This window comes from Schistosoma haematobium, chromosome 3, assembly GCF_000699445.3.
Source record: "Schistosoma haematobium chromosome 3, whole genome shotgun sequence".
In the NCBI taxonomy this organism is placed as follows: Eukaryota; Metazoa; Platyhelminthes; class Trematoda; order Strigeidida; family Schistosomatidae; genus Schistosoma; species Schistosoma haematobium.
This window is the reverse complement of record NC_067198.1, coordinates 30,786,703-30,799,081: the sequence shown is the minus strand read 5'-3', so window position 1 is coordinate 30,799,081 and position 12,379 is coordinate 30,786,703. Positions and strand designations below refer to the sequence as shown.

At 46.7% G+C, this 12,379-nt stretch overlaps 2 protein-coding genes across 2 annotated transcripts; both read left to right on the top strand.

Moving 5' to 3' along the window:
• Positions 1-1,550: 1,550 nt before the first annotated feature.
• On the top strand, positions 1,551-7,907 carry MS3_00005509 (uncharacterized protein). The gene has a single exon (XM_051213586.1). It carries the CDS (start codon positions 2,293-2,295, stop codon positions 2,926-2,928), a length of 636 nt encoding a protein of 211 aa, XP_051069574.1. The 5' UTR covers positions 1,551-2,292; the 3' UTR covers positions 2,929-7,907.
• A 1,088-nt stretch (positions 7,908-8,995) lies between these two features.
• Positions 8,996-12,065, top strand: MS3_00005507 (uncharacterized protein). Its single transcript, XM_051213584.1, has one exon. It carries the CDS (start codon positions 10,604-10,606, stop codon positions 11,237-11,239), a length of 636 nt encoding a protein of 211 aa, XP_051069573.1. The 5' UTR covers positions 8,996-10,603; the 3' UTR covers positions 11,240-12,065.
• Positions 12,066-12,379: the final 314 nt, after the last annotated feature.

The window sequence follows — 12,379 nt, the reverse complement described above, 5'->3', positions numbered from 1 at the left end:
CTCCTCGCTGACCCGGCTGCTTGGTACGGAATGCATACGCATACGCATTAACGTCTACCTCCCAGTATCAAATGGTTAAGTTGAACGGTTTCATTGCCAACTTAAAAGTGCTCTACGAGCACACGAGAACGACGACTGGTACGAAACCTTATCGCTCGTCCTCTTAGGTATTCGAACGAGCTTGAAGGCAGATATACAATGTTCCTCCGCTGAAATGGTATACGGCACGATATTGCGTCTGCCCGGAGAATTCTTCACATCACGGAGCAGACCTAATTTCGCTAAATCAGACTACGTCCATCGACTGTCTGCATTTATGCGAACGCTGCCTCCGGTGTCAACTCGAATACAACATCGACAGGTCGCTCTCCCTCGAGAGTTATCCACCTGTTCACATGTTTTCATACGAGTAGATTCGGTACGCAAACCTTTGCAACAACCTTACGAAGGCCCTTTTCGCGTGATCGCTCGTCACGAAAAGACCTTCAAGGTTGATCGACACGGCCGCGTCGAGATCGTCAGCATTGATCGTCTCAAACCAGCACACGTCGATGACAGTGCCCTATCTGATAACCTGAGATTCAATGCTAGACCAAGCAAACCTACTAGCGGGATCCTCAAACCATCTTCAGGTCCCACGCTAGATACACCTGAGACCTCACTCTCACGTCCCAGTCAACAGCACGCGTCATCTGCACCGTCTACGGACGAGACGACAGTCTCACGTCCAGATCAGCAGACCACGCCGCCCTTGACTTCGGATGAGATTGCAGGCTCACGCGATGCGAACGAGACTGCCGTCTCACGTTCCGGTCGCCGAGTACGTTTACCCGTACGCTTCCTCGACTAGTCGCACAGTCGACAACCGATACGGTGTAGGAATATTCCTATGCTACTTGCATGCTACACTCTTCTCTTTTTTGATTTTCTTTTTGTTTCCTGAGCCCACGCCCTCGACCATCTCCGTTTGGTTCCGTCGACTTCAGTCAACTTTGGCGAAAGCTGGATTGGCCACCCACGCTCTTGTCAACGCACTCAGTCGATATATTGGTTTCGAATGCTTGGCATACGCTTGGTCTCGAACTCGGTCGTTATGGTCGCTTCTGGTTCATCGGCTCAACGTGGTTTCGTCCTACGTCTGCAGCGTTTCTGGTGCGCACTCCTACGAACGCCCTCTTCAGATTCTGGATACAAACCACTCTGGTGTAGCATGCCAACTCAAGCAATAAATACAACACATCGCTCCTGGTACCGTTCTCCGAAAACGACCTTCGTTGGCAACTCGACGATCAACGATCGCTTTCCTGTTCGCCAATTCTTCCGTCCTACAATCGCTCGTAAGCCGATCAGTCCCACGATTCAAACCGCTATTTATCGAAAGTGTAAACCCTTTCTAGCGGGGGCTCCTGTAGTGACTCACATTTATCACGAGAACACGACTGGTTTAATAAAAACAATTATTATTATAACCAACTGTACCAGTGTTTGTTTTAATGTGCTTTTGTTTGACTGTGCTAATGACAGCTATTTTGTGCTTCCATTCTTATACTGACACTTCGATTGTAACTTCGCGCGAATTCGGTTACCTTCTGTAACCAAGGTTGTATCCTGGCACGATCTCGGTATCCTTTCGATGCCACGAGATCGCCAGCAAATATAACTCGACTTGGTCCATTAATTGCCTTCTGATAATTGACTTCTCGTAAATTTTATGGTTTTCTTTGGTTACGTTCAACCCTCGCCTTCTGATTTATTTGGCACGTGTTTCTTGGTAGCGGTGTTCATAGTTAATCCCAACTCGACGCCACGCTACAATTGGTGACCCGTATTTTGAAACACGCCTCTGCTTCTGGTCAAATCTTCCAAAGAAGCCAATTCGGTGAGTCTATGATTTATCTATCCACGTCTGTCGTATATTTTCATATTTAATATATAATATACTCGACATGACGGATAACGATAAGAATAGTATTAATATAATAGACTCACATGTATGTGTACCGAATCCTTGTTACTTTTTTATTCGCGTGACGATGAATTCCACGCTTTATTCGAGAAATTTTCCCCTATTATTTATTCTCCTCGCTGACCCGGCTGCTTGGTACGGAATGCATACGCATACGCATTAACGTCTACCTCCCAGTATCAAATGGTTAAGTTGAACGGTTTCATTGCCAACTTAAAAGTGCTCTACGAGCACACGAGAACGACGACTGGTACGAAACCTTATCGCTCGTCCTCTTAGGTATTCGAACGAGCTTGAAGGCAGATATACAATGTTCCTCCGCTGAAATGGTATACGGCACGATATTGCGTCTGCCCGGAGAATTCTTCACATCACGGAGCAGACCTAATTTCGCTAAATCAGACTACGTCCATCGACTGTCTGCATTTATGCGAACGCTGCCTCCGGTGTCAACTCGAATACAACATCGACAGGTCGCTCTCCCTCGAGAGTTATCCACCTGTTCACATGTTTTCATACGAGTAGATTCGGTACGCAAACCTTTGCAACAACCTTACGAAGGCCCTTTTCGCGTGATCGCTCGTCACGAAAAGACCTTCAAGGTTGATCGACACGGCCGCGTCGAGATCGTCAGCATTGATCGTCTCAAACCAGCACACGTCGATGACAGTGCCCTATCTGATAACCTGAGATTCAATGCTAGACCAAGCAAACCTACTAGCGGGATCCTCAAACCATCTTCAGGTCCCACGCTAGATACACCTGAGACCTCACTCTCACGTCCCAGTCAACAGCACGCGTCATCTGCACCGTCTACGGACGAGACGACAGTCTCACGTCCAGATCAGCAGACCACGCCGCCCTTGACTTCGGATGAGATTGCAGGCTCACGCGATGCGAACGAGACTGCCGTCTCACGTTCCGGTCGCCGAGTACGTTTACCCGTACGCTTCCTCGACTAGTCGCACAGTCGACAACCGATACGGTGTAGGAATATTCCTATGCTACTTGCATGCTACACTCTTCTCTTTTTTGATTTTCTTTTTGTTTCCTGAGCCCACGCCCTCGACCATCTCCGTTTGGTTCCGTCGACTTCAGTCAACTTTGGCGAAAGCTGGATTGGCCACCCACGCTCTTGTCAACGCACTCAGTCGATATATTGGTTTCGAATGCTTGGCATACGCTTGGTCTCGAACTCGGTCGTTATGGTCGCTTCTGGTTCATCGGCTCAACGTGGTTTCGTCCTACGTCTGCAGCGTTTCTGGTGCGCACTCCTACGAACGCCCTCTTCAGATTCTGGATACAAACCACTCTGGTGTAGCATGCCAACTCAAGCAATAAATACAACACATCGCTCCTGGTACCGTTCTCCGAAAACGACCTTCGTTGGCAACTCGACGATCAACGATCGCTTTCCTGTTCGCCAATTCTTCCGTCCTACAATCGCTCGTAAGCCGATCAGTCCCACGATTCAAACCGCTATTTATCGAAAGTGTAAACCCTTTCTAGCGGGGGCTCCTGTAGTGACTCACATTTATCACGAGAACACGACTGGTTTAATAAAAACAATTATTATTATAACCAACTGTACCAGTGTTTGTTTTAATGTGCTTTTGTTTGACTGTGCTAATGACAGCTATTTTGTGCTTCCATTCTTATACTGACACTTCGATTGTAACTTCGCGCGAATTCGGTTACCTTCTGTAACCAAGGTTGTATCCTGGCACGATCTCGGTATCCTTTCGATGCCACGAGATCGCCAGCAAATATAACTCGACTTGGTCCATTAATTGCCTTCTGATAATTGACTTCTCGTAAATTTTATGGTTTTCTTTGGTTACGTTCAACCCTCGCCTTCTGATTTATTTGGCACGTGTTTCTTGGTAGCGGTGTTCATAGTTAATCCCAACTCGACGCCACGCTACAATTGGTGACCCGTATTTTGAAACACGCCTCTGCTTCTGGTCAAATCTTCCAAAGAAGCCAATTCGGTGAGTCTATGATTTATCTATCCACGTCTGTCGTATATTTTCATATTTAATATATAATATACTCGACATGACGGATAACGATAAGAATAGTATTAATATAATAGACTCACATGTATGTGTACCGAATCCTTGTTACTTTTTTATTCGCGTGACGATGAATTCCACGCTTTATTCGAGAAATTTTCCCCTATTATTTATTCTCCTCGCTGACCCGGCTGCTTGGTACGGAATGCATACGCATACGCATTAACGTCTACCTCCCAGTATCAAATGGTTAAGTTGAACGGTTTCATTGCCAACTTAAAAGTGCTCTACGAGCACACGAGAACGACGACTGGTACGAAACCTTATCGCTCGTCCTCTTAGGTATTCGAACGAGCTTGAAGGCAGATATACAATGTTCCTCCGCTGAAATGGTATACGGCACGATATTGCGTCTGCCCGGAGAATTCTTCACATCACGGAGCAGACCTAATTTCGCTAAATCAGACTACGTCCATCGACTGTCTGCATTTATGCGAACGCTGCCTCCGGTGTCAACTCGAATACAACATCGACAGGTCGCTCTCCCTCGAGAGTTATCCACCTGTTCACATGTTTTCATACGAGTAGATTCGGTACGCAAACCTTTGCAACAACCTTACGAAGGCCCTTTTCGCGTGATCGCTCGTCACGAAAAGACCTTCAAGGTTGATCGACACGGCCGCGTCGAGATCGTCAGCATTGATCGTCTCAAACCAGCACACGTCGATGACAGTGCCCTATCTGATAACCTGAGATTCAATGCTAGACCAAGCAAACCTACTAGCGGGATCCTCAAACCATCTTCAGGTCCCACGCTAGATACACCTGAGACCTCACTCTCACGTCCCAGTCAACAGCACGCGTCATCTGCACCGTCTACGGACGAGACGACAGTCTCACGTCCAGATCAGCAGACCACGCCGCCCTTGACTTCGGATGAGATTGCAGGCTCACGCGATGCGAACGAGACTGCCGTCTCACGTTCCGGTCGCCGAGTACGTTTACCCGTACGCTTCCTCGACTAGTCGCACAGTCGACAACCGATACGGTGTAGGAATATTCCTATGCTACTTGCATGCTACACTCTTCTCTTTTTTGATTTTCTTTTTGTTTCCTGAGCCCACGCCCTCGACCATCTCCGTTTGGTTCCGTCGACTTCAGTCAACTTTGGCGAAAGCTGGATTGGCCACCCACGCTCTTGTCAACGCACTCAGTCGATATATTGGTTTCGAATGCTTGGCATACGCTTGGTCTCGAACTCGGTCGTTATGGTCGCTTCTGGTTCATCGGCTCAACGTGGTTTCGTCCTACGTCTGCAGCGTTTCTGGTGCGCACTCCTACGAACGCCCTCTTCAGATTCTGGATACAAACCACTCTGGTGTAGCATGCCAACTCAAGCAATAAATACAACACATCGCTCCTGGTACCGTTCTCCGAAAACGACCTTCGTTGGCAACTCGACGATCAACGATCGCTTTCCTGTTCGCCAATTCTTCCGTCCTACAATCGCTCGTAAGCCGATCAGTCCCACGATTCAAACCGCTATTTATCGAAAGTGTAAACCCTTTCTAGCGGGGGCTCCTGTAGTGACTCACATTTATCACGAGAACACGACTGGTTTAATAAAAACAATTATTATTATAACCAACTGTACCAGTGTTTGTTTTAATGTGCTTTTGTTTGACTGTGCTAATGACAGCTATTTTGTGCTTCCATTCTTATACTGACACTTCGATTGTAACTTCGCGCGAATTCGGTTACCTTCTGTAACCAAGGTTGTATCCTGGCACGATCTCGGTATCCTTTCGATGCCACGAGATCGCCAGCAAATATAACTCGACTTGGTCCATTAATTGCCTTCTGATAATTGACTTCTCGTAAATTTTATGGTTTTCTTTGGTTACGTTCAACCCTCGCCTTCTGATTTATTTGGCACGTGTTTCTTGGTAGCGGTGTTCATAGTTAATCCCAACTCGACGCCACGCTACAATTGGTGACCCGTATTTTGAAACACGCCTCTGCTTCTGGTCAAATCTTCCAAAGAAGCCAATTCGGTGAGTCTATGATTTATCTATCCACGTCTGTCGTATATTTTCATATTTAATATATAATATACTCGACATGACGGATAACGATAAGAATAGTATTAATATAATAGACTCACATGTATGTGTACCGAATCCTTGTTACTTTTTATTCGCGTGACGATGAATTCCACGCTTTATTCGAGAAATTTTCCCTATTATTTATTCTCCTCGCTGACCCGGCTGCTTGGTACGGAATGCATACGCATACGCATTAACGTCTACCTCCCAGTATCAAATGGTTAAGTTGAACGGTTTCATTGCCAACTTAAAAGTGCTCTACGAGCACACGAGAACGACGACTGGTACGAAACCTTATCGCTCGTCCTCTTAGGTATTCGAACGAGCTTGAAGGCAGATATACAATGTTCCTCCGCTGAAATGGTATACGGCACGATATTGCGTCTGCCCGGAGAATTCTTCACATCACGGAGCAGACCTAATTTCGCTAAATCAGACTACGTCCATCGACTGTCTGCATTTATGCGAACGCTGCCTCCGGTGTCAACTCGAATACAACATCGACAGGTCGCTCTCCCTCGAGAGTTATCCACCTGTTCACATGTTTTCATACGAGTAGATTCGGTACGCAAACCTTTGCAACAACCTTACGAAGGCCCTTTTCGCGTGATCGCTCGTCACGAAAAGACCTTCAAGGTTGATCGACACGGCCGCGTCGAGATCGTCAGCATTGATCGTCTCAAACCAGCACACGTCGATGACAGTGCCCTATCTGATAACCTGAGATTCAATGCTAGACCAAGCAAACCTACTAGCGGGATCCTCAAACCATCTTCAGGTCCCACGCTAGATACACCTGAGACCTCACTCTCACGTCCCAGTCAACAGCACGCGTCATCTGCACCGTCTACGGACGAGACGACAGTCTCACGTCCAGATCAGCAGACCACGCCGCCCTTGACTTCGGATGAGATTGCAGGCTCACGCGATGCGAACGAGACTGCCGTCTCACGTTCCGGTCGCCGAGTACGTTTACCCGTACGCTTCCTCGACTAGTCGCACAGTCGACAACCGATACGGTGTAGGAATATTCCTATGCTACTTGCATGCTACACTCTTCTCTTTTTTTGATTTTCTTTTTGTTTCCTGAGCCCACGCCCTCGACCATCTCCGTTTGGTTCCGTCGACTTCAGTCAACTTTGGCGAAAGCTGGATTGGCCACCCACGCTCTTGTCAACGCACTCAGTCGATATATTGGTTTCGAATGCTTGGCATACGCTTGGTCTCGAACTCGGTCGTTATGGTCGCTTCTGGTTCATCGGCTCAACGTGGTTTCGTCCTACGTCTGCAGCGTTTCTGGTGCGCACTCCTACGAACGCCCTCTTCAGATTCTGGATACAAACCACTCTGGTGTAGCATGCCAACTCAAGCAATAAATACAACACATCGCTCCTGGTACCGTTCTCCGAAAACGACCTTCGTTGGCAACTCGACGATCAACGATCGCTTTCCTGTTCGCCAATTCTTCCGTCCTACAATCGCTCGTAAGCCGATCAGTCCCACGATTCAAACCGCTATTTATCGAAAGTGTAAACCCTTTCTAGCGGGGGCTCCTGTAGTGACTCACATTTATCACGAGAACACGACTGGTTTAATAAAAACAATTATTATTATAACCAACTGTACCAGTGTTTGTTTTAATGTGCTTTTGTTTGACTGTGCTAATGACAGCTATTTTGTGCTTCCATTCTTATACTGACACTTCGATTGTAACTTCGCGCGAATTCGGTTACCTTCTGTAACCAAGGTTGTATCCTGGCACGATCTCGGTATCCTTTCGATGCCACGAGATCGCCAGCAAATATAACTCGACTTGGTCCATTAATTGCCTTCTGATAATTGACTTCTCGTAAATTTTATGGTTTTCTTTGGTTACGTTCAACCCTCGCCTTCTGATTTATTTGGCACGTGTTTCTTGGTAGCGGTGTTCATAGTTAATCCCAACTCGACGCCACGCTACAATTGGTGACCCGTATTTTGAAACACGCCTCTGCTTCTGGTCAAATCTTCCAAAGAAGCCAATTCGGTGAGTCTATGATTTATCTATCCACGTCTGTCGTATATTTTCATATTTAATATATAATATACTCGACATGACGGATAACGATAAGAATAGTATTAATATAATAGACTCACATGTATGTGTACCGAATCCTTGTTACTTTTTTATTCGCGTGACGATGAATTCCACGCTTTATTCGAGAAATTTTCCCCTATTATTTATTCTCCTCGCTGACCCGGCTGCTTGGTACGGAATGCATACGCATACGCATTAACGTCTACCTCCCAGTATCAAATGGTTAAGTTGAACGGTTTCATTGCCAACTTAAAAGTGCTCTACGAGCACACGAGAACGACGACTGGTACGAAACCTTATCGCTCGTCCTCTTAGGTATTCGAACGAGCTTGAAGGCAGATATACAATGTTCCTCCGCTGAAATGGTATACGGCACGATATTGCGTCTGCCCGGAGAATTCTTCACATCACGGAGCAGACCTAATTTCGCTAAATCAGACTACGTCCATCGACTGTCTGCATTTATGCGAACGCTGCCTCCGGTGTCAACTCGAATACAACATCGACAGGTCGCTCTCCCTCGAGAGTTATCCACCTGTTCACATGTTTTCATACGAGTAGATTCGGTACGCAAACCTTTGCAACAACCTTACGAAGGCCCTTTTCGCGTGATCGCTCGTCACGAAAAGACCTTCAAGGTTGATCGACACGGCCGCGTCGAGATCGTCAGCATTGATCGTCTCAAACCAGCACACGTCGATGACAGTGCCCTATCTGATAACCTGAGATTCAATGCTAGACCAAGCAAACCTACTAGCGGGATCCTCAAACCATCTTCAGGTCCCACGCTAGATACACCTGAGACCTCACTCTCACGTCCCAGTCAACAGCACGCGTCATCTGCACCGTCTACGGACGAGACGACAGTCTCACGTCCAGATCAGCAGACCACGCCGCCCTTGACTTCGGATGAGATTGCAGGCTCACGCGATGCGAACGAGACTGCCGTCTCACGTTCCGGTCGCCGAGTACGTTTACCCGTACGCTTCCTCGACTAGTCGCACAGTCGACAACCGATACGGTGTAGGAATATTCCTATGCTACTTGCATGCTACACTCTTCTCTTTTTTGATTTTCTTTTTGTTTCCTGAGCCCACGCCCTCGACCATCTCCGTTTGGTTCCGTCGACTTCAGTCAACTTTGGCGAAAGCTGGATTGGCCACCCACGCTCTTGTCAACGCACTCAGTCGATATATTGGTTTCGAATGCTTGGCATACGCTTGGTCTCGAACTCGGTCGTTATGGTCGCTTCTGGTTCATCGGCTCAACGTGGTTTCGTCCTACGTCTGCAGCGTTTCTGGTGCGCACTCCTACGAACGCCCTCTTCAGATTCTGGATACAAACCACTCTGGTGTAGCATGCCAACTCAAGCAATAAATACAACACATCGCTCCTGGTACCGTTCTCCGAAAACGACCTTCGTTGGCAACTCGACGATCAACGATCGCTTTCCTGTTCGCCAATTCTTCCGTCCTACAATCGCTCGTAAGCCGATCAGTCCCACGATTCAAACCGCTATTTATCGAAAGTGTAAACCCTTTCTAGCGGGGGCTCCTGTAGTGACTCACATTTATCACGAGAACACGACTGGTTTAATAAAAACAATTATTATTATAACCAACTGTACCAGTGTTTGTTTTAATGTGCTTTTGTTTGACTGTGCTAATGACAGCTATTTTGTGCTTCCATTCTTATACTGACACTTCGATTGTAACTTCGCGCGAATTCGGTTACCTTCTGTAACCAAGGTTGTATCCTGGCACGATCTCGGTATCCTTTCGATGCCACGAGATCGCCAGCAAATATAACTCGACTTGGTCCATTAATTGCCTTCTGATAATTGACTTCTCGTAAATTTTATGGTTTTCTTTGGTTACGTTCAACCCTCGCCTTCTGATTTATTTGGCACGTGTTTCTTGGTAGCGGTGTTCATAGTTAATCCCAACTCGACGCCACGCTACAATTGGTGACCCGTATTTTGAAACACGCCTCTGCTTCTGGTCAAATCTTCCAAAGAAGCCAATTCGGTGAGTCTATGATTTATCTATCCACGTCTGTCGTATATTTTCATATTTAATATATAATATACTCGACATGACGGATAACGATAAGAATAGTATTAATATAATAGACTCACATGTATGTGTACCGAATCCTTGTTACTTTTTTATTCGCGTGACGATGAATTCCACGCTTTATTCGAGAAATTTTCCCCTATTATTTATTCTCCTCGCTGACCCGGCTGCTTGGTACGGAATGCATACGCATACGCATTAACGTCTACCTCCCAGTATCAAATGGTTAAGTTGAACGGTTTCATTGCCAACTTAAAAGTGCTCTACGAGCACACGAGAACGACGACTGGTACGAAACCTTATCGCTCGTCCTCTTAGGTATTCGAACGAGCTTGAAGGCAGATATACAATGTTCCTCCGCTGAAATGGTATACGGCACGATATTGCGTCTGCCCGGAGAATTCTTCACATCACGGAGCAGACCTAATTTCGCTAAATCAGACTACGTCCATCGACTGTCTGCATTTATGCGAACGCTGCCTCCGGTGTCAACTCGAATACAACATCGACAGGTCGCTCTCCCTCGAGAGTTATCCACCTGTTCACATGTTTTCATACGAGTAGATTCGGTACGCAAACCTTTGCAACAACCTTACGAAGGCCCTTTTCGCGTGATCGCTCGTCACGAAAAGACCTTCAAGGTTGATCGACACGGCCGCGTCGAGATCGTCAGCATTGATCGTCTCAAACCAGCACACGTCGATGACAGTGCCCTATCTGATAACCTGAGATTCAATGCTAGACCAAGCAAACCTACTAGCGGGATCCTCAAACCATCTTCAGGTCCCACGCTAGATACACCTGAGACCTCACTCTCACGTCCCAGTCAACAGCACGCGTCATCTGCACCGTCTACGGACGAGACGACAGTCTCACGTCCAGATCAGCAGACCACGCCGCCCTTGACTTCGGATGAGATTGCAGGCTCACGCGATGCGAACGAGACTGCCGTCTCACGTTCCGGTCGCCGAGTACGTTTACCCGTACGCTTCCTCGACTAGTCGCACAGTCGACAACCGATACGGTGTAGGAATATTCCTATGCTACTTGCATGCTACACTCTTCTCTTTTTTTTGATTTTCTTTTTGTTTCCTGAGCCCACGCCCTCGACCATCTCCGTTTGGTTCCGTCGACTTCAGTCAACTTTGGCGAAAGCTGGATTGGCCACCCACGCTCTTGTCAACGCACTCAGTCGATATATTGGTTTCGAATGCTTGGCATACGCTTGGTCTCGAACTCGGTCGTTATGGTCGCTTCTGGTTCATCGGCTCAACGTGGTTTCGTCCTACGTCTGCAGCGTTTCTGGTGCGCACTCCTACGAACGCCCTCTTCAGATTCTGGATACAAACCACTCTGGTGTAGCATGCCAACTCAAGCAATAAATACAACACATCGCTCCTGGTACCGTTCTCCGAAAACGACCTTCGTTGGCAACTCGACGATCAACGATCGCTTTCCTGTTCGCCAATTCTTCCGTCCTACAATCGCTCGTAAGCCGATCAGTCCCACGATTCAAACCGCTATTTATCGAAAGTGTAAACCCTTTCTAGCGGGGGCTCCTGTAGTGACTCACATTTATCACGAGAACACGACTGGCTTAATAAAAACAATTATTATTATAACCAACTGTACCAGTGTTTGTTTTAATGTGCTTTTGTTTGACTGTGCTAATGACAGCTATTTTGTGCTTCCATTCTTATACTGACACTTCGATTGTAACTTCGCGCGAATTCGGTTACCTTCTGTAACCAAGGTTGTATCCTGGCACGATCTCGGTATCCTTTCGATGCCACGAGATCGCCAGCAAATATAACTCGACTTGGTCCATTAATTGCCTTCTGATAATTGACTTCTCGTAAATTTTATGGTTTTCTTTGGTTACGTTCAACCCTCGCCTTCTGATTTATTTGGCACGTGTTTCTTGGTAGCGGTGTTCATAGTTAATCCCAACTCGACGGCACGCTACAACCTAAACAAATATGACCATTTAGCTTTCCAACTATTAATTGTTCAATTGATGAAATCTAAATTACAATAAAGAAGGAAGTTGACAAATGATGCAAGAAAATTACCAATCACATCAAATAAATGTAAGTCTATCCTGTCTGGATAGACCGCGCACAGATTCGTTCAAAAGATAA

Excerpts from the sequence above, each read along its gene's own strand:
- MS3_00005509 (XM_051213586.1), top strand. The coding sequence starts at position 2,293 with ATGGTATACGGCACGATATTGCGTCTGCCCGGAGAATTCTTCACATCA.
- MS3_00005507 (XM_051213584.1), top strand. The coding sequence starts at position 10,604 with ATGGTATACGGCACGATATTGCGTCTGCCCGGAGAATTCTTCACATCA.